Source organism: Linepithema humile, chromosome 1 (assembly GCF_040581485.1).
Source record: "Linepithema humile isolate Giens D197 chromosome 1, Lhum_UNIL_v1.0, whole genome shotgun sequence".
NCBI lineage: Eukaryota > Metazoa > Arthropoda > Insecta > Hymenoptera > Formicidae > Linepithema > Linepithema humile.
Window position 1 is genome coordinate 281,647 of NC_090128.1, and position 21,353 is coordinate 302,999.

General features: G+C 30.8%; 4 protein-coding genes across 11 annotated transcripts in view; 1 reads left to right on the top strand and 3 right to left on the bottom strand.

Moving 5' to 3' along the window:
- Positions 1-899, bottom strand: part of LOC105674387 (protein lap4) — a 35,551-nt gene extending 34,652 nt beyond the window's left edge. For 5 of the 7 annotated variants that reach the window (XR_010888189.1, XM_067348203.1, XM_012370636.2 and 2 more), the window contains exon 1: positions 18-898. Coding sequence is in view for 6 of the 7 variants with exons in the window: in XM_067348203.1 (XP_067204304.1) it covers positions 18-179 (162 nt within the window). In the remaining variant the exon portion in view is untranslated. Of the gene's footprint in view, positions 1-17 lie in introns of all 7 variants that reach the window. The other 2 variants (XM_067348201.1, XM_067348204.1) reach the window with 2 other exon arrangements.
- A 1,727-nt stretch (positions 900-2,626) lies between these two features.
- On the top strand, positions 2,627-8,146 carry LOC105674390 (uncharacterized). The gene is made up of 9 exons (XM_012370645.2): positions 2,627-2,788; positions 4,214-4,364; positions 5,475-5,845; positions 5,911-6,345; positions 6,466-6,516; positions 6,943-7,002; positions 7,131-7,293; positions 7,401-7,513; positions 7,593-8,146. The coding sequence occupies exons 3-9, from the start codon at positions 5,492-5,494 to the stop codon at positions 7,737-7,739; spliced, it is 1,323 nt and encodes a 440-aa protein (XP_012226068.1). The 5' UTR covers positions 2,627-2,788; positions 4,214-4,364; positions 5,475-5,491; the 3' UTR covers positions 7,740-8,146.
- On the bottom strand, positions 7,621-9,996 carry mRpL43 (mitochondrial ribosomal protein L43). 2 transcript variants are annotated; one of them, XR_010888204.1, is made up of 5 exons: positions 9,526-9,996; positions 9,333-9,439; positions 8,453-8,658; positions 8,136-8,347; positions 7,621-8,075 (listed from the first exon to the last, which is right to left on the bottom strand). XR_010888204.1 is itself a non-coding variant. In XM_012370653.2 (4 exons), the coding sequence occupies exons 1-4, from the start codon at positions 9,660-9,662 to the stop codon at positions 8,201-8,203; spliced, it is 597 nt and encodes a 198-aa protein (XP_012226076.2). In that variant the 5' UTR covers positions 9,663-9,995; the 3' UTR covers positions 8,071-8,200. The 2 variants fall into 2 exon arrangements, 1 of the variants encoding a protein (XP_012226076.2); XM_012370653.2 differs by having other exon boundaries at positions 8,071-8,347; positions 9,526-9,995.
- Positions 9,997-10,147: 151 nt separating this feature from the next.
- Positions 10,148-21,234, bottom strand: gig (tuberin). Its single transcript, XM_012370637.2, has 29 exons — positions 20,638-21,234; positions 20,399-20,535; positions 20,108-20,298; positions 19,838-20,041; positions 19,580-19,754; positions 19,200-19,400; positions 18,986-19,127; positions 18,743-18,891; positions 18,181-18,353; positions 17,577-17,745; positions 17,280-17,501; positions 16,610-16,865; positions 16,060-16,178; positions 15,817-15,981; positions 15,535-15,700; positions 14,824-15,020; positions 14,621-14,737; positions 14,348-14,529; positions 13,835-14,048; positions 13,269-13,703; positions 13,038-13,200; positions 12,490-12,691; positions 12,082-12,268; positions 11,833-12,015; positions 11,579-11,754; positions 11,041-11,389; positions 10,809-10,949; positions 10,545-10,715; positions 10,148-10,472 (listed from the first exon to the last, which is right to left on the bottom strand). The coding sequence occupies exons 1-29, from the start codon at positions 20,714-20,716 to the stop codon at positions 10,263-10,265; spliced, it is 5,475 nt and encodes a 1,824-aa protein (XP_012226060.1). The 5' UTR covers positions 20,717-21,234; the 3' UTR covers positions 10,148-10,262.
- Between the last annotated feature and the right edge of the window lie 119 nt (positions 21,235-21,353).

Sequence of the window (21,353 nt, forward strand, 5' to 3'; positions counted from 1 at the left end):
TACAGCACGATACTCACTTTTGGCAGATCACGGATATGATTTGCGTCTAGTAGCAGCTCCTCCAAACTCCTGGAGTATCGCAGGATGTCATCAGGGACGCACGGCAGAGAGCAATGACGCTTGTCAACGTATTCCACCTGCCTGTTACACCCTTTAAAAATTGGAATGCAGCGGAACATGGTACACTATTCACTGTCACAATCACGTTAAAACAGCACCGAACATAATTGTTTTATGGATAAAACGGACGCGCGCGTCGTTATTTGCACATACTTCCATCCGACGACGAAAGAACGTACGATTTCACGCCCTACTCGGCTTTAAACTCGCGTTCTCGGCCTATGCTTCGTGATCTGACGTCATCACATCGACGAACCACCGATCACGTTGCTCGTGTTGCTCCAAAACCACGCGAATGAACCACGAGCGAACGCAACACGTACGAGACTACGCCGACTACGCCGCATCGTTCCAATTGTGTCGCCAGCACGCCACCAAACGCTAGCGTATAGATCCTGGCTCGTTTTCATCGGAGAAGTAAGACGTGTGATAGGAAAGGACAGGTAGAGAGGAAGGCAAGCAAAAAAAAGGCAGAAAAAGAGAGAGAGAGAGAAAGAGAGGGAGAACGAAACTTGACAAAGAAGGCAAAATGGAAGTAAAGCTTGCTCGTTTAGTCACATCGTTTCGATCAACTTCATGGTACTCGAATTACTCGAATGGTCACTATAAAAAAATCTTACAAATTTAGAGGTTACGCATATTTAACGCTACTACTGAACTGTATATATACTGAAGTATGTTTAAATATGTCGTAATTCTCAAGGCGCGGGATGACGAAAATGGATGAAAAGGACAGCAGATTAGCTGTATCTCTTGTGACGTTAGACATAGAACATTGTGGCATAGATTGTGCGGAGATGAGAAGTTCGACTAAAGGTAAGGTTCCATGTACATATTTTTCGCGTAATGCATAACCGCGTAACCAATTAGAAGCTTGATGTAGGCTCCTTATGGACAAATTCTGTTGGTCGAATCTCTCGTCTCTGTATGTTCTATGGCCTAAGAGTATATCCACATAAACTTGTACTATATGCTTATGTATTATGCATGTTTGCCTGGATATAACTTAACGCTACACTCTCGTTACAAAAAAATATTACTTAGCTCTTAGCTTATACAGATTGGGTGCCGTAGATCCTTCTCTATGAATTCATGTTCAAAATGAAAACTTATAACGTTTAAAAATTATTAGTAATATCATTGTTAAGCTATTTGATATTTATTTATAACGTTTTTTATTAATTTGAGAGCGATTGATCTTCACAGATCGATTATTTCAAAATTTATTTAGTTAAAAACGCTATTAGTTTCTCTCTTAAAATTCCGTAAATAACACAGTAACAGAGTATTATTTTTTTTTACTTTTAGTTATATTAAGGCACTATAAACGTGAGTATTCTACCGTCTGCTCTGGTCTCCGCCATTTCTGTTCCGTTTCCCCACTCCTTGCCCTCTCGCCTCTATCGCTAAGCTGACAAGTTTATGATGATTAGGTTATGGTTTCTAAGCTGCTCGAACTCTGTATTTGCGTGTATCCGACTGTGAACAAAAAAAAAGATAAATGCCTTGCTGCGTTGCGGTCAATTGTACCAATAGAACAGAAAAAGGTGTTCGAGTATTTGCATTTCCTGTGGATGATATTCGTCGACAGCAATGGATACGTAATCTCCGCAGAGAGTCTTGGACACCAACCAAATATTCGCGCCTCTGTGAAGTAAGTTTATTCTCTTAAATTTCCAATTTACGTAGCTTTTTCTGTTTGTTTAGGATCATGGATCGTTTTTTTAAGTGTAGTTTAGATTTGTCATCGTTTGAAATTACATAAATATGAATAACTGTAATCAATAAAGACATTTATCTTATAAGCAATTTTTTTATTTCAGAAACATTTTGAAGAATCACAGTTTGAGATTGATCGAGCAGATAATTGGCGAAAATTAAAATCAAACGCCATACCAACACTTTTCGATATACCTGATTCACCTGCAATGAATAAAAATGAAACAGATGAACCAAATACAAATGCCACTGCTGAGAAAGACGTAAGTTTCTATGATACATTACAGTAAGATAAAAGAAATGACATGTATTAATTTGTTGGTTTATTTATTCATTTATTTATTATTATATTTATGGGCGTGACTAATACTCTTGTACACATCGTACGAGTGATTAAATATAAACATAAGATTAATGAAAAAATTTACGTCTTTCTCAGCAATGGCATTTGTATTTGGTTCATCTGTTTCATTTTTATTAATTGCAGGTAGATCAGGTATATCGAAAAGTGTTGGTATGGCGTTTGGTTTTAATTTTCGCCAATTATCTGCAATCTCAAACTGTAATTCTTCAAAATGTTAATGAAATAAAAAAACTGCTTATAAGATAAATGTCCTTATTGATTACAGTTATTCATATTTATGTCATTTCAAACGATGACAAATCTAAACTACACTTAAAAAAACGATCCATGATTCTAAACAAACAGAAAAAATACGTAAATTAGAAATTTAAGAGAATAAACTTACTTCACAGAGGCACGATGATTTGGTTGGTGTCCAAGACTCTCTTTTTGTTCACATTCGGATAATCAAAATACACGTAAACACAGAGTTCGAGCAGCTTAGAAACCATAACCTAATTATCATAAACTTGTCAGCTCAGTGACAGAGGCGTGAGAGCAAGGAGTGGGGGAATGGAACAGAAATGGCGGAGACCAGAGCAGACGGTAGAATACCTACATCTTTAGTGCTCTAATTATATTTATATTAGGGATGCACCGGATACCGGATATGTATCCGGTTATCCTGTATTATCCGGCCTCTGCCGAATAATACTGGATAGCCGGATATTTTCTTTTATCTGGCCGGATACCAAAAATCCAAATGCGACTAATGCGAGTATTACCGAAGAAATAGCTAATGGACAAGTTGAATTTCAAAGAAAACTTAGTGACAGATCTAAGAAAAAAAGGCAAATATATCAAACTGAACTCAAGAAATATTTAGTATTACTGCTAACAAAAAGGACAGACAATCCCATATCGTGATGGAAAAAACATCATTCTAAATTTCCAAATTAAAAAAATCTTGTTTTGAAATATTTAAGTGCTCCACCTTCTTTAGTAAATTCAGAAAGACTATTTAGTTCCGCAGGGAACGTTTACACAGACCATCGAAATAAATTACATCCAGACAATGCAGAAATGCTAATTTTTATAATGAAAAATTTAAATATTTAATTTTTATTTTTAATAACTGTTTAACAATCAAGAGAATTGACAATAAAATATTATTTTAAAGTAAATAACAATATTTTCTTTTCTTTATTTAATTGATAATTAACTCCATTTTTTTAATATTGGAATGTTTCTGCCGGATAATATCCGGTTTATCCGAAAAAATAGTGTCCAGCCGGATTATCCGGTATCCGGTCGCGAGAGTATACGTTTATCCTATATCCGGCTATCCGGTAAAATCACTATCCGGTGCATCCCTAATTTATATCAAAGTGTATTACTGCTCATGTGTGTTTGCTTGCACATAAATGCGTACGCATAATGGCTGCGGGGGAATACCATTGAGCTATATAACATACTGGAGAGCGCCTTCTCATAAGAGCCAAAGTTATCATAGTAATAACATTATATATTATTCATATAAATTTTCATAGATCTCTTAATTATGGTTAAAAATTGTTTTCAAAGAGATGGAATTTCTCGGAGAATGTTTATAATTCGGGCTTTACAATACAGATAAACATCGCTGGTCAATCAAAAACGTTGCGAAGAAGCAGACGTCCCCCGGCAATATATAGCTCTCTCTTTTGTCCAGTAGAACCAGCCCCGCTCCTTCAAGGCGCTCTCCAGTATGTTATATAGCTCAATGGAAAATACCGATTGTGTATATAACGATATACATACATACACCGAACTGATGATGCTATCACACAGTGATGCAAACTCGAGCCGGCCAGCACCAGGGCTCCGTGGTAGGGGAAGCATGCACACAAGCGAGAATTGCTTACACAATTTGCTGCACACGTACGTGTGACGTAAGCAATTCTCGCTTGTTGCATGCTTCCCCTACCACAGAGCCCTGGTGCTGGCCGGCTCGAGTTTGCATCACTGATCACTGCTATCACATATCCACAGCGTCCATAGCAGTGATGATGTCAGATGATAGCGGATAATGGTACGCGAATGTTAAAACGAAGAGTATTGCCACACCCAAGATATCTGCAAAGCACAACTTTATATTGAGAAAATATAAAATCTTATTTTTAAACGCATTTTTAACAGTCAGGTACGTATATTATAAATGTAACTTTACACGTAATATCGAGAAAATCGGCAAAATCGTTCTACACATTTTGATGACGTAGCATGTAATGAATCGCATTATATTAATATGTAATATTTGAGATCACATATGGCCTATAAACTTCGTAACAATTATAGTTAAAAAATGTATGTTAAAATTTATCAAACTGTTTTATCATACTTTCAAATGCATAAATATTATGTATGTATAGAAAAAAATAAATTATATGGTTAAACAATATAACTTAAAAGTACAATTGTATTCTAACTTAGAGCCAAATTTGGATAATGGGGGAAAAAAAAAAAAAAAAATATATATATATATATATATATATATATATATATAAGAAGTATAATTTATGCTATTATAATTTTTAATAATGAATATCAATAATCATCTTTGTTAAACATAATCATAGAGTTAAAATATTAATATTGTTATATTAATAGATCTACTTATTATCAATGATTAATTAATTACACAATTTTGCTAGTTATGAACAGCTAGTTATAACAGAAGTAAAATAATCATAAGCTTCTTTTCTTATAAGAACTTCTTATAAGGACTGAGTTAATTTGTTTATTCTCAATGCCTCTTCAATTCCTATTCATTTTGTGTGTGTGTAATTTTTGTGTCATGAAATTATATCAATTAAACTTTGTTGTAAATTTTTCTATATTTTTTTTATTTCTCTCAAGCATTATCTTTTCTGTTGATCAGATATTCTATATGTAATGAAATATTAAACAAAATGTTTTAAAACTATAAGTACAAACTTAATTATGTTAATTCGTTCATTCCTAAAATCTGGCAAACGTTTAATTTACATTCTATATATAGGAAAATTGTATGATATAACATAATTTTTTGCATTTTCTATTTGTACTGTGTTGACACAAATCTGTAAATAAATTAAAACAAATGCAGTTTTAAAAAATATTCAAGATATATTAAATTTTTTCAAGATGTGTACAATTTTTTGCATTTTGTGGAAAATATACTACAATAAGCAGTTGTTTAAATTTTAAACACACAAAGAGTGTTTTGTTCAATATACAAAAAAAGCAGTAATTAAAAAAAAATTTTTTTTAGTAAGCTTTACCTCCGTCATGGAAGCACATGCACGTGCTCCTGAACCTTTAACAAAGGATGGTGACATGGCCAGAAATTGGCAAAGCTGGAAGGAAGATTTCATTATATTTATGAAAGTAACCGGATACATCGATAAACCGAATGAACTCCGTGCAAATCTCTTAAAAAATCGAATTGGAAAAGTTGGCATTGATGCCATACAAGCTATGTCTTTTGATAATCCACAAGATAAAGATGACATGGAGATATTGATTACAAAACTTGAAAACTATTTTAATCCACCAAAAAAAGAAGTGATTGAACGATATAATTTTTTTACCAGAGCAAAGAAACAGAATGAATCTATTGAACAGTATATAAATATCTTAAAAGTATGTTGTATTTGTGATAATTTTCCCAAGTATTATATATACATTACAAATCTTGTTTTTTACAGGAGAAGGCTAAAACTTGCAATTTCAACGACATGACAGATAGCATCATACGAGACAAAATTATGCTTGATACACATGACAAAATACTTCGTAAAAAATTTTTTGAAGTAGACAATTTAGATCTACAGAAGCTGGTGATGATTTACAATGATTATAATATCAACACTGAAAAGATGAAACAGATTACTAAAGAAAATAAAATGCAATCTGAAAATCCTACACCATCAAAGCAAGTGGATAATAATATAAAGAAAGATGTTACTAATATAAAGAAAGATGTTACTAATATAAAGAAAGGTTGTTGGAGATGCAGCACTATGCATCCACAAGGAAAATGTCCCGCTTGGGGATCAAAGTGTACAAAATGTGGCGACACAAATCACTTTACTCATTGTTGTAAGGGTCCTAAAAATAATTCTAAAGCAGATGACGACAAGGTAATACAGTACTGTTTTGTAACATAAAATCATTCATTTGTTCAAAAACATTAAAGATATCATGTTTTTATCACTAAAATATATTTTTATGCCTATTTATATTATGATTCAAAATTATAGGTGAATAAAAATTTACTGGATGCAATGGCAAAACTGAAACCTGTATCAAAGGTAAACAATCTAAAAAAAAAATAATAACGAAAATAGCAACGCTATTCATATTTCCCTCTATATGTGTATACTATAAGTATTATAATTTTTAATATACACATACACAAAATAGATTTAAATTTAAAAAATATTTTGTATGTATTAATTGATCATATAATAAACAAATAAAATTTATGAAATCTTATTCTATTTACATGCAACAAAATACGCATAAGGTATTCCCTTAGTGTCACTACGTTGTACTAAAAGCTAAAAATTAAGAAAAAGCAGTTTATTTCCTTACTGAGGTATAAAAAGTTTTCATTTAGGAGACAAATAGAAATAAAAAAATATATATATAGTTTTTAGAAACAAAACTTTACGAATGAAAATACAGATAAAAAGAACTTTAACATTGAATGTCATAGAGATAATTTTATGTTGTAGAATAATAACAAATGGAATAATCAAGCAGATTACGAAGCTATGGATTCAATAAATAAAATGGTACTTGCTCTTAAAAATGCCTGAATTATAGCTTACTATGTATTGAAATAGATTCTATTTGCATGATATATTTCTGATAGAGTAAAATAAAAGATGATTCACATTTTCATTAAGACAACGTTTTCTAGACCAGTCTTCCAGATATTCCGAAAACATCTTGCGGTGCTGCAAATTCATCTTTCAACAGTGACATTACTTCTGACTTTGTAATGTTAAATGCGCCTAGTACAAGTTCAAATTTACGACATAATAATACTACAAATCAACCAGCATTTTTGTCTAGCGATACACGTGCGTATTTTCGTCAATTATTTATGTACAACAAAATATAAAAGAACAATTTATGAATGTACGACATAAGTGCATAGTGATAAAAGGATAGCGATTATTCATTACAGAATATAATTATTCGGATGTAAAAGGAGCCAGTGCTAGAATGACCACCGATGTAAAAGGAGCCAGTGCCAGAATGGCCACCGATTCATCCAACAAGTGTGAAAAGATTTATCATGTATGCAGACATTAATGCTTCATAATAAAATGTGAATGTAATATCGTACATAAAATAAATAAATCTTTTCCTTTTACAGACAACAATGCATGCAAATACTCCTCACAGATCAAACAATACTTTTAAAAGTATTCCAAGAAGTACAAATGCATCGCAGTTTCAACACACGCAGAAATATAAACACCATGAAAAGAAGAATTCGGACGAAGATTGTGTACTCTCTTAAATATATCTTTTAGTATTATACATCTTATAGATATACTCTGTGAAGTTTTAATGATAAAAGTATTTTGTGAAGTTATGATAAAAAATTCTATTCTAATGAGGTTCTTTTACCTCTTGTTTCTATTTAAAATGTTATATTTTAATTAGACTTAAAGATAAGTCACAGATAAATTTTAGTTTTTATTAATTCATTAATTTAGAAATGAGGAAAATCTATAATGATGATTTATAGTTTTAACTTTTATTTGTAATTATATGTAATTTACAATGGGAAAGGAATGACTTATGGAATATTATATGTTGTACGATGTATCTGATACTAACGCTGATAATAACGCTAAAAAATCATTTTTTATTATATATTGGATATATATATTTATGAAATAAATGACATTACCTTTTATACTATATATGTACAGCATAAATTGAAGATGGAGGAATTATTCACAATGGCATTGAAAATTATATCTTCTGAACATAGTCAGAATCTTGCTGAACATCTGTAGCACTATCTGTCTTATTTTCAGTTTTAATCTGCTGAGCTTTGAATAATTCAATGAGTTGCTCCGTTGCTGTAGGCTCAAGTTTAATAGCTGCACCAAGCTCCTTCTGTAAGTAAAATATCAAAAATATTTTATTAAGACATATATATATATATATAATATTGGCTTAATAAAAAAGACTATACAACATTTTTAAGTAAAGCATAATTACATTAGGAAATTGTGCTAGATTCAATATTGCATTTCTAAATGTAAATGGTGTCCAGGGCCCTTGGATTGATGGAAAGTCTGTATGCCATAGTTTACGCAATCTTAACGAAGGACTGTCATGAATTTGTGTACGCAACAACTCCATCCATTTTATGATATCTTCTCGAGTATAATTGGCAACATTCATCCACTGTCTACCGCCATTTACTGTGAATAAAATATATATATCAGCATTGTGTTCATAAAAGTTAAAGTAGTTGCAACATAGTATTATTGGCAAGTTCCAAAAATAAGATGATACTTGAAAAAGCAAATTTAAATTCTATTCTCTAATTTCTTTCATGTCACTGTTATATACACCAAGTTTATTTCTTAATTATTTTTTTATGTGATTATTGAGTAATTTCAAGCTTTTGTCACAGTGCAATACTAGCTGCAAAATGATGATTGTATAGCATTTTTCAGCCTATTCAGCTAGCTTATGGTCTTATTTTTCACTTCATCAGATGTAAACTTGAATTACACTTTCATCAGTTTAGAAGATTAAATCTTTCAGAAAAATAAATTGCATGACAAAGAAGTGGGAAAAGAGAGATGGAATTAGCTGGATATAAATATTTTTATGTAGCAAATATTTTGCAGCTAATGTCATGTTGGGACAGATGCTTAAACCTATTTTGGTGAATGTATATATAAGTATATAGAAAAATAAGCAAGCAATGAGCTTCTGTTTGATGTGTATTAAAAAAGGATTAAAATAAAATTTTTATTTTCTTTTTTAAACTGTTTTCTTTTATGCACTTTACTTTTCGAATTTTTCTAGTAGTAAAATACCATGCAACTTGTTTATGGGACACGAAATAGAAATATTGGAAACCTACAATATTCGCCAACAATAACTGGATGCCTGTGCCTTCTTGGTTTAACATATACAACTATTCCTGGATTTTCTTTTGCATAGTTAATCAAATCATGTTCTATGAAATTTCTGTAAAAAAAATTAAATACTGTTTTAATATTTTTTTTGCATTGTTTACGTACGGACTATTTTCACATAAATATAGGTTAGATTACCTCACGCCTCTACTTGTACCGTGATTTTTACAAAATTTTAAAGTTATTCTTTGTAATTGACAGACATAACGTCCAATTCCGAGGCCAAAAGGTGCTCGCGGAAATCCGGATTTGAGAAATAAATGTTTATTCGACATAATATTCTGTTGCGCGAAGCGATATCACCAAGCCAAGTCGAACCAAGCGAACAGAATAAGCATAAGTGGCTCAATAAATTTAGGTTAGTTTTGTGACAATAAAATGGCAATTCGTTTTTATCAGGAAACTTATCAACCATTTTCAGTTATTAATTTCTAAGAATTGTGTCTATCTTTCATTTGAATAAAATTATAAAATATAAAATTAATTTAAACAAAATTATTTGTTTAAATAAGTTGTCCTGTTTGAATTTCCAACAAGGGATATACTTAATAATTATAAACTTCTAAAAGTAGAGGGCTAATTTTAACGCCGGTCAGCTCCGATTCTGATCTTGGTAGCAACCAAAGTGGATCATGTGACAAGTAGTGGGAAATCTTATTTAATGAAGTTTCAGAAGACTTTCTAGTTTTTTCTGTGGAAATAAAATTGAAGAAATTAAAAAATTTTTCTAAACAATCTAATAAATAATCTTGTTAAAAAATAAAATTGCACATGAAATATATTTATGCTTCAATTTTTTTATACATTAATCTGGTTTGATCCAATCTGTCTCCGTTTATTATCATTCTCATACAGTTTTTTTGCGCACAATAAAATTATGTGGTATATTCTGTGAAATCGTCCATATAAACTCGTTTGTTGGACCTAGGTGATAATTCGTCTGAAGTAGTATCTGAATTATTATTAACAGATTCTTGCAATACTCTATTTCTCAGTCGCTTGATGTGACGTAAACGCTCCAACCAATTGGAAGCATATGGATTATGACTATTTTGCTTCAAAGATGAGCAAACCATTGAGGCTAGCTATAATAAATAGATCATATTTATAATGTATATATCTATCTTTCTGTAAAAACTTTTACGACTGATACTTACATTAGCATGCAGAGCAAGTTGCCGTGAAAGAATAGCCAGATTCTGGTCAGAAATTATCTTAGGATCACTGTGACCAATATGCTCAGCCAATTCTTCTCGCGCTTGTACTGTAACTTGATTAGTACCATGATCCAAAGGTTGTATTACAACACAGGCATAATTAAATTGACCCTGAAAAATGTACATAAAATTATATTAAATAAAATAATATAATAATAAAACAAGTAACAAAATTTTGTTCTATATATCTAATTCTACACACACCTTAACCGTCTGTATATTATATGGTTCATCAGATTCATTGTATACTAATGTTACATAATTATTTCCAATGTGTGTTTTCTTAGACGTACATTTTGGGTCGCTTGCTTTTGTAGGCATTAATGTCGCAACATGGAAAGCTACCTAAGAATTTTTCAAATAAAATTATTATTTAAAAAATTGCAAAAAAAACGACAAATTAAATTTATTTGATATAAAATGTTAATTTGCAAACCTGTGTTACATCATCTTGCCAAATGTAGGCAAAATCTCCGTTCTCACCATTACGATCTAATCCACCTAAAAATATATTTTCGTCGACATCTTTCAATCGAATTAACGTGCCTAAACGTTTCAAGAATTCGGTATAACGAAGGGAACCATGCTGATTTGCCAAAATTTCAACTTCATTTGAAGATTGTCCCGGGCCGACATAAAGTACTCCAATCTTGTGAGTTTCATATGGCGGTATTCTATCTAAATTTGTCACTGCACGTTGTATGGCTGTTGTTTGTGGAACCAACAGAGGTTTTTCTGTAGTAGTGCCAAAGTGCGCTGCATGGTAAAGTTGAAGAAATACAAAACTGTAACATAACAATATGACTTTTGCTTAGGAAATCATAACAAACACTGACAGCTTGGATATTTTTTATCATCTGGAAAAAGTTTTCCGTAGTTTTTTTTTATGCGAAAGCAGTGTTATCATATTATAATAAAACATTCTAAAGAATAACCACAATATGTCTTATTCAAAATATGTGCAGTAATTATACCTTGGATTGATGCCTGTTCGCGGTGGGTCTTTCATTCGAGGGGAATTACCTCGTCTCATATTATCCCACTCTCGTGATTTTTTTACTGGACTCATAACAGAGATCGTGTGGCCTCTGTCGCGGAAAGGTAGAGGCAAAGGAGGCAATGTAGACGGATCAGGCCTTTCATCTTTTTGCTGAAGAAAGTGGTCAATTATATAATTGATGTAATATAATGAAAGTAAAAGCAAAAAAACTGATTCTCTTATATATACCTTATCCGCAAAATGGTTTCGCCCAATAGGTGGTTTATTTTCCACAGTCAATGGCATTTGTTTCTGATTGTAATCAAGCCCGGACAATCGAGAGTAAATTTGAGTAGGTGATTGCGGTGCTTTTGTTATAGATGTTTGTATTTGTGCGGGGCGTGTTTGTATCCCTAAATAATTACCTGGTGCCTAGAACAATTTCAATGTTATGAAATATAAGTTTTAACATTTTATTAGAATATATGTGTTACTTACTTGCACAGTTGTAGGAGAAGGTGGAACAGTATTGCTAAGAGTTGCTGAGATAGTTTGAGTAACTTGTGTCGCTCCCGGATAGGAGCGTTGTGAACGTAATGTGATTGGATGGTCTCCAGCGTTCTCCGAGGAAGGTGGTGTTGTCCCCATGCCAAATATTTCTTCTGGTATGGCTTCGCAACTAACTCTAGAAATTAAACAGATATTAGAAATGATGATGAGGAACAGCTTTTTCAGATAATATTGTAACAGGAAAAAAGCATAAAATTATTAAGCCTAATAGCTTATTCGTATACGAGCATTATTTGTAAAATTGTTGATTTTATTTATAAATATTCTGAAATAAATAGTATTAATAAAAATCCACGTGAAAAAATATTCTTGATAAGAAAAGAAAAAAAAATATACCTCATATCTTTTGTATAAATATTTTTTGAATGTTTCTTCAATTCTGCATCTAATTTGATTTCTAAGTCTGAGCATATAAAATCTTTGTCAACTTGTTGCTGCATGTTTAATTTTTCTTTATTTAAAAATGGATTTTTCCAATTAGCGCTCATTTCCGGACTGGAATTTGATCTGCGTACTGGGTTGCGGGAACGCCGTGCATCTATGGGAAATTTTCTTTCAGAAACTCGATTAAAGAAACATAAATTACGTTGTTCTAAAGATTCTATCATTCTATCGGGAAAAGAGAAGAATAGGTTTCCGTAGTTTTATATTGAATTCAAATTCGGTCTGAACACAAGTGCGTATTACATCAGAATTTTGAGATCACGAAACAATTTCTCAAAAGAAAGTAAACAAATTTTCTCCCGATGTAACATTCTCCTTTTGAAGGCGGATTTGACTTCAGTGTGCGAAAAATTAAGAGAAACTTCTCATCTTTTCCAGATAAAAAAATTTTAATTTTACAGTTATGTAAAACTATGTTACATTATACATACAATACATACCTTCTTCACCTTCCTCCAAACTTTCTAAACTATCTTTTGAACTTTGTCGGGATGGACTAGGTCGAGCTGGTGAACCAGGTATAGCGATGGGACCTGATGATATAGTAAATGGTTTCACACCATGTTCACTTTGTGACTGATTGCTACTTTTGTTTGGCACATCCTGCAATCAATAAATAACATGTTTCCGGTTTTTTTAAACAAGTCGCAACTACTTAATTTCAAAAATACCTCTGTTTCGTCATCAGAATATTCTGAGGCAACCTCTTGTTGTTTATTTGATATTATATATTGATTTGGCATATATAGAGCCATAATATCATGTACAGGAAAGTCCATGGAAGTTTCAAATTGTGTAGAATTCTGAATTCTCATAATCCATGACATATCGCCTGTAGGTCTACGCACATATATTTCAGCCCATCCTTGACACCAGCAAGCGCAAAGTACATGTCCATCTTGCTTGTCGCTATTTAATATTTGCCCTAATTTTGACGGTTCATTTTGATCCTTGTCAGTCTTCTCTGTGAGAAATTCTTTTTTTACAGTATCAGAATCTTCTGCATACTTTTTCGATTCTTCTGTAGGAGAATTTGTAGCGGTATTTGCATTGGAACTTCCATGCCCACCGGAAGACTGCCTGGATAACTTGTCTTCTTTCGATGTCTAATTAATACAATTTCTTATATAGTACACTCTTCTTAAAAGCAATTACACAGGAATAAAAAAACAATTATAAGACTACTGATTCTATCATATGTCATAAGTAAATAATTGTATGTATAAAAAAAAGCTACCTCAATACTTGAAGTACGTTGTAAGTTTGAATGAGAAGTTTTTGTATGATCCAGTAACAGGAAGCCAGGCTTACATGCCGCCCAGCAATTATCACAAAGCCCACCACGCATAGCTTTGTTGCTACAACCACTTGTTGTTACAGTAATAAGCCTGTTACCAAGAATCCAAGTCATCGATTGACCTTCCTTGAGAAGGAAATCTGCGGCTGGTAACCTATTGTAAAAAGAATCAATGTGTGATCAGGGCATTTGCGCGTAAGCTATAATAGTCTATTCACATATACGATAAACTATAACTTTAACTGCGTTTAATATGTCATTTATAGCGTAACGATTTTACAAGTTTTATATAATAGTGGTTTTAACAAGTTTTCAAGCAAGAAACGTTGGTTTTATTAGATACGAGCAATTTTGCAAAAGACGCCGACAACAAACTCAAGTTTTTACGCAACTTCAAAAACGTGCAGCCGTGCGAGCAAAATTTATTATGCGAGATCATAGCAAACGAATTACCTTTTAGGTCGCGCTGAATAATTCGAAAATGTGTAACGAGCCATTAAATCAATACAAGTTTCAGTAAGTTCATAGTGAAAGCTCATTAAAGCTTCATCAATCGGAGGTTTCAAATCGAAGGCTCTATTTTCTCCTATCATTCGATTGGCTATTATTGGTCTTTCTCTTCGACCTCTACTACCCTGTATGCACACGTATATAAATGTTTATATTAATTTATATTAAATAATTATAAACACAAACACATATCAATTGTTATAAAATAATTCTTACTTGTTCAGTCAAACTGGAGCTACGTTTTCTATTTGAAGAATCTTCATTAACGACGCTAAAATCAGATTTCATTAGATGTCCTTCTTCGAAAGGAACTATCACATTTGCTTTTAATCCCTGTATTTCGAAAAAAAGAAAGAAATAGAAAATAAGCCTTTCTTCAATATTTTCAAAGATTGATTAACATTAAAAAATATACCTACTGTAGTAATGAATTTAACAAAATCTCTTCGAAAAGGTAGTCTGCACTTCAAAAACCATACTGCAATTACGTGATGAGCCAAAGATACTGTATAATGGTTATATTTGAAAGGATTAGTGTATGGCAATAATATTGCAAATACGGACATATACTGGTCTCCGATGAAGCTGGCAAAAACTTTTGGAAGTCTAGTTAGAGCTAGAATAGAAATATATATATATAATTTTTTATTAATATAACACTCCTTAATCTCTTAATTGAGAGCAAATAAAAACTCTTACCAAAAATAATTTCTATAAAAAAAAAGTTTAATTATATCCAAAAATTGCATATATTTGCAATATATTGGAACGCTGATTTTCATTCTGCAGTCGAAATTCGAATCGTGAATCTATTATGAAATTAGAAATTTGAACAAGAAATTTTTTATTTTGTAAAAATATTTTTCTAAATTAAAAAAAACTTTGATTAGAAATTCGAATCCAGACTATAAAAACTCGTAGATCAAATTGAACAAAAATAGAATAATTTTTCAAATTAGACCTGTGTCACTAGATCTGTCATATGAAATTTGAAAATTTTGACTAGAGAATTGAATTTAACGACCCCAAGATTCTGAAGCTATCTTGCACATATACGTCATTCATTAAAATTTGAGGAGTTCATAAATATAAAGAGTGGATTACGTATTATGATATAATACAGAACTTACTTGATAAAAATTCTAAAATAGGTATAGCAATGTAAACTGTTGCAGAAATTTTTGATAAATTCAATAATACTTCAGGTAAAAGTTTATTCATTGTATCACGCATTTCTAATGTGCAGATTGTAAGACTGGTCACACATTGATTTGCACATTTTGCTGTAAGACCAACCTAAGGATAAATTTCTTTTTAGTCCAAACGTATTTACATTAAAAGACATAAAAAAAAAGTTCTTAGTTATTGACATTTATAAAATTATTATGTTCTGTGCTTTACACATGTCTTACCTCTAAGCATTTTATTAAACGTTGTTGCAAATTAGGTTCCAAATGAGCATGATATGATGCCAAAGATGCTAGTACCGGGAAAACATATACTCGAAATTCGGAAAGAGTAAATTTAAGCGGAACATTGTAAAGTGAGTCGGGGAGGCGCAAACTTTTGTCGCTTACCTAAAAATTGAATTTAGGAATATTAATAAAAAGTAATACAATATTTAGAAAAAAGAAATAAAAAATGAGTTAACCAACCATTGAACACAAAGCTGCTGCAAAAAAATCAATGTCATTACTATGACGAGATAATACTAGAGCTCTATTCTGCATCACTTGAGGTAATTCCTTTAATATAAGATGTAAAACTTTCCAATCTGCAAAGTATAACAATTATGATATAAGAATTGAAAAGTTTATATCAATATTATCTCCTTGTCAAAATTTTTTGAAATCAAGCTTTTTAGTGATTTAAAGTAATCATCAGCAATTCATCAACAACACACGTAAATTCAAACACCTTTGAAAGAATTCTGACCTGGTAATTTAGTGTTAAAGCTTATTCTACATAAATTTTTGTCATAACAATTAGGAAATTGAGAAGCAATTCAATTCAATTTTCATAAAATCATCAGACAAGATCTTTTTACTCTTTAAATATTTTAAGTTATAAGTCCAAAATCAAAAGAAAACACTGAAAGAGATTTACTAAATATTAGAAAAGCTAGTAATTTTAATATTCTGATATATATATACATTCTTTCCTAAAGTTGCGTAAAATAATAAAGCTTTCTTCTTAAAGCATTACCTTTTTCTTGTTTAATGCAGGAAATAATAGTTTTACATCCATGAGTTAAAGACATCATAGTAATATGACAAGATAAGTGTTGCAACGGCACAGGACTAGCTGGTGGAGGACTATTGCCTCCACTTGCACTGTTCATACGTTCAGTTGCGCCATGTTCCAAAACAAGGTATGGACTAAATCGAATAGCATTAGACGAATCTAATATACCAAGATGATATAGAGAGTTTGCTCTAATTTTTAAAAAGCATTCAAAAATCTGTAAAAATATATATTATTGAATCTATCTATATAATAATAAAAGTACATTGTGATATTATAAATATATTATCCTGTAAGAGATTGAATAAACAGATATATTTAAAATATGTAAGGTACAGCAAAAATCATAATACACAATTGAGAATAGAGTGATTTCCTATACAAAGACAAGTCAAAATGTAGAATAAAAGTTTTTCATGCAAGATTTTATCAAGATAATTGATTTTGAAGATTATTCAAGCTTAGAAAAGTACAAATATGTTACTAATTTTTCAACTTTGTAAATAGATTCGTTGCAAAAAATAAAGCTTCGTGAAAAAAAATGTTGTTCTACATTTTTGCTTGAATAAAGCTGTTTGTATCACAATTTTTGCCGTACTTTACACTTTATTCTGTAAAACAGAATAATTACCAAATTACGTGGCGTTGATACATCATGGAAGATAGAGGGGTCTTTATAGTGTTGTTCAAGATGATTCACTAAAATTTTATAAGCGCATATTGCATGACTTGATGGTAAACGATAAATCTTAGAAGTGAATATCTTTATAACTCCAACAACAGCAGTTTTCACATCTTTGATATCGGCATCAATAGAGATTGGAGTGTCTGATGTAAAAGGCTTGTTGATCATCTAAAATAAACAATAATCATCTAAAATAAACAAACTGTCACTAAATATTCTTTGTAATGTAAACAATTTTCATACCTTTTCTAGTATGTCCAAAAGTTCTATACATCGTTTAGTATCGCACTCCAAGCAAAGGTCTATTAGTAAATTTGCTGTGACAGTACGTATTGTAATATCCGGATCTATCTCTATATGTTGCATATGCGGTACAACTATTCGTTCAATAAGTTCATCCTCGTACCTAGATCTGTTATAAGTAAATGTATAATTTTATTATCTAAACTAAAAGAAATATACAATAATAAATATCATTAAATTTCAAATTAAGAGTTTAAATTTAACAACTCAACATCAATTTCCATTAAAATGTAACAGCTCAAATTGAATTTTGTCGTGATAACATAGTGATCACTTGCATAAGCTATTTGTTTTGGAAACCAAAGTATAAGCTTTTACTGTAATAGATTTTGTTATAATAAAAGTTATAGCATTATTATACAACAAAATACGAATTAGTTTACAAATACATTTTTAATCCTGTGATATGACTGCTTCTTATTTATTGTGTTTTGATTATAAAATAAAATATATAAAATTGGCAAAGTAATTCTGTTAAACCATATCTTACTATATTCATTTAAAAAAAAAATGATGCAACATATATTAAAAATGATTATAATACCTATTAATATGAATAACATTGGTTAGAACATCGAGAACCTTCATTCTAATGGTTGTACGTGCATCATTTTTATAGTAATGTTCCATTAAAGACACTAATTTCAATTGCCATTGATAATATGTAGGGCCTATTGTAGAAGCTCTGTATTCAATTAATTTTAACACAGATCCTTCCTAAAAATAAAAATATTTTAAATAAAAGATATGTGATTTTCTCTCTGAAGAAACGTGGTTTATTACAAGATTTTTAAGATTGAGTTTTAAGAAAAAAAACTTTATTTATGTTATTTTTGTCATATATATATTTTTGAAAGAATAAAAAATAAAAATACAAAAACAAAATTAAATTGAATGTAAAAACTGTTACGTAAAGTATTATAGTTATTCTCTTAAATTAGTCTTACTTGAAAGACGTCAAATTTTAACGCGTTTCACTTTTATAAAAAATTGATTTTTATTACGAACCAGATTTCTTTGGAAAGAAATATCACATATATACGTAAAAATATGCAACATATCCCATTTTAAATGACCTAAAAGCATTATTTAAAACATCTACTTACAGGTCGAGATTTGCTGCAACGTTCAACAAGATTATAAAAGCGTTGAATACAACCATTATAATTGTTTGTATCGAGTAAATGTTCAATATTAGTAATTGTTTCATGTAAACTTGTAGAAACTTGTTTGGTTGCAGGCTGATTATTACTTTCTGAAACAATGTGTAAAAATTATATTATGGCATCCATTAACTCTTTCTACAATCACACGCATATAGAATAAAGAGAATATCTTGAAAATTTTACCAATGTGAGTGATAACTTGTTCTATGATATCTAAAATAACACTCCAAGTAGGATCCCACAATTCATTACCATACTTGTTAACCAATCTTTGTATCGATAAAGTAACTTCATACATAACAATTGGATGATTACATTGTAGAGCCTGTCAATGTATATCAGTCATTTATCTCTGTTAAATATCACTGCATTTATAATTTTTATTTTTTATATACACCTGATAAAAAGAAGGCAAAACAGATGCTTGTGTACATTCTAATTTTGGTATTCTGTGTGTACCCCATAAACCCATATTTATATAAAATACTGCTCCTCGGAGTAGACGAACATCACGTTGAAAATTTACATCTTGTAGCAGCCGACACATTGTATATAAAGCACAATGACCCATATGCGTGCCTAATAAATTCCGCATAATCTGAAAAATTGTTATATAAATTATATTATCCATATATTAAAATTTTATTTTAAATAAGAGTAAAATTGCAAACTGTATAATTATAATTTACAAATCTAATGTTTTTATTTACGATAAATATAAAGAAATATATTATTTTTGTTAGGAGTTCATATTATATAAATACTACTACCAAATACCTTCCAACTTGTTTGGCAATAAGTTTCAACATTTACACTTCTACATAAAGCTATAATAAATGTTTGTAATGAATCAGATTGCATGTTACTGTAACACATAATTGCATCAAGAGCTTCCAAACATCCAGAAACAACTTCAGTATTATTACTGTAATAACACAAGTAGGAAATATATCTGAAAGAATAATTATGATAACATGCTGTACATTACATGATTTAAACTAAAAAAAAAAAAAGTATAATTTTTAGAGTATTTACTGAACAAGACCAGATACAATATCCTCATCAATATAAGCCGAGTTAAATTTGATAACATTTACAAGAAGAGACAAGAACTCAGCTCCTCTCTTTCCATCTCCTGCTGTTACCGAAGGCATCCAATCTAACAAAAAAGGACCCATTCTCTCTTCCAAATGTGAAATGTCTTTTCCATGTTCTGTTAATGTTTGTAACAATTCCAATCTAAAATATTTAAATGGCAGCAGAAGTTATACATTGAAATATAGATATATTAGATATTGATAATACCTAGGGCCAATATCTTCGGGTATTCCTTCCTTTATCACCATAAAAAATTTTACACGCATTAATGCTGAGAGTTTGAAATATTGTCCTTGTACAAGGCATCTTAAAAAATTTAATGTCAAATGCCTGTGTTCACGAAGAACATCTTTTCCTAATAAATCTTGAACTAAACTCCATAAACGTTCTGCTGCTTTCTATTATTAATAATGGCAAAAATTATATATAAAACATTCAGTTCCCATTACACTTGTAAAATATTTAGAAGAATGACACAATATAGTTTCTTATACATACATCTTCCCATTGTTGATTGAGCACAGCATCCGAAAGTTCTTTAATTGCTTTTGTACGATGATGTACTGGACTGTCAGGACTGATTTCTTTTTCGATATCATGTGTCAAAATAAAATCTTCACGACTTTTGTAACTACCTGCAATCGGTTAATATTATCGGTTAATATTATTATATTAAGGATGCAATATTTACCACAATATAATTCCATTATACGAAACATCGAAAACAATATAATTACCTTTATTTATGCGAAAGAATTGTTTCAGTTTATCATGTAATGTTTTATTATCTTTATCCTTCGAACTCATTTTGGACATTTTAATTTCGATTTCAAAGAAATATGTGTATGTAAAATAAATATCCTGTAAATATTACACTGAACATGTCTAAAACAGATGTAATTGTACCCAGAAAGTGAGAGAATCTATGAGAACTAAAAACTGGTAATAATCATAGAATAGCAACCACTAGCAACAGCTGGTGATACAATCACCACAAAATGGCCGTATGTCGCTGAACAGAAGATTCCAACAGCAACCAATAGAAAACGCGTATGTGATAGCTAGGACTCTAGTGTAATTGACTGCATTGACGAAAACATCCAAAGAGTTTACTACCACCAGTTTCAAGTAATCTATGATCTCTCTCGTTTTTCGAATATTTCGTATTGTAATAAGTTTTTGCCTAAAGAACAGAATAAAAGACTAAAAGATGATACAGTGCCGATTGTTTTCACGTCACTTTCCCGAATTATCGTTTCGAAGATATGTAGAATTGCTAGTTTTAATTCATTCATTACAATAGCTTATGAATATATTTTTACGCAGGATACTTAGCACAGAGCTATGCTTAGTTTCGCTATTTACCTCTTTTGCGCTATTTGTATCGGCACATGTATTCTTCTTCTATCCTTTTAAATCGCAATCGCAAATTTTCTTATTTTCTACTAATAAA

Coding starts and splice junctions, on each gene's coding strand:
- LOC105674390 (XM_012370645.2), top strand. CDS start 5,492: ATGGAAGCACATGCACGTGCTCCTGAACCTTTAACAAAGGATGGTGAC. Junction 6,517..6,942: donor AACTGAAACCTGTATCAAAG/GTAAACAATCTA, acceptor TTTATGTTGTAG/AATAATAACAAATGGAATAA. Junction 7,003..7,130: donor TGGATTCAATAAATAAAATG/GTACTTGCTCTT, acceptor AACGTTTTCTAG/ACCAGTCTTCCAGATATTCC.
- mRpL43 (XM_012370653.2), bottom strand. CDS start 9,662: ATGTCGAATAAACATTTATTTCTCAAATCCGGATTTCCGCGAGCACCT. Junction 8,659..9,332: donor AGTTATTGTTGGCGAATATT/GTAGGTTTCCAA, acceptor TTTTATTCACAG/TAAATGGCGGTAGACAGTGG. Junction 8,348..8,452: donor ATCTAGCACAATTTCCTAAT/GTAATTATGCTT, acceptor TTTTACTTACAG/AAGGAGCTTGGTGCAGCTAT.
- gig (XM_012370637.2), bottom strand. CDS start 20,716: ATGTCCAAAATGAGTTCGAAGGATAAAGATAATAAAACATTACATGAT. Junction 19,401..19,579: donor ATTGCCAAACAAGTTGGAAG/GTATTTGGTAGT, acceptor ACAATTTTTCAG/ATTATGCGGAATTTATTAGG. Junction 19,128..19,199: donor TTTTGCCTTCTTTTTATCAG/GTGTATATAAAA, acceptor ATACATTGACAG/GCTCTACAATGTAATCATCC.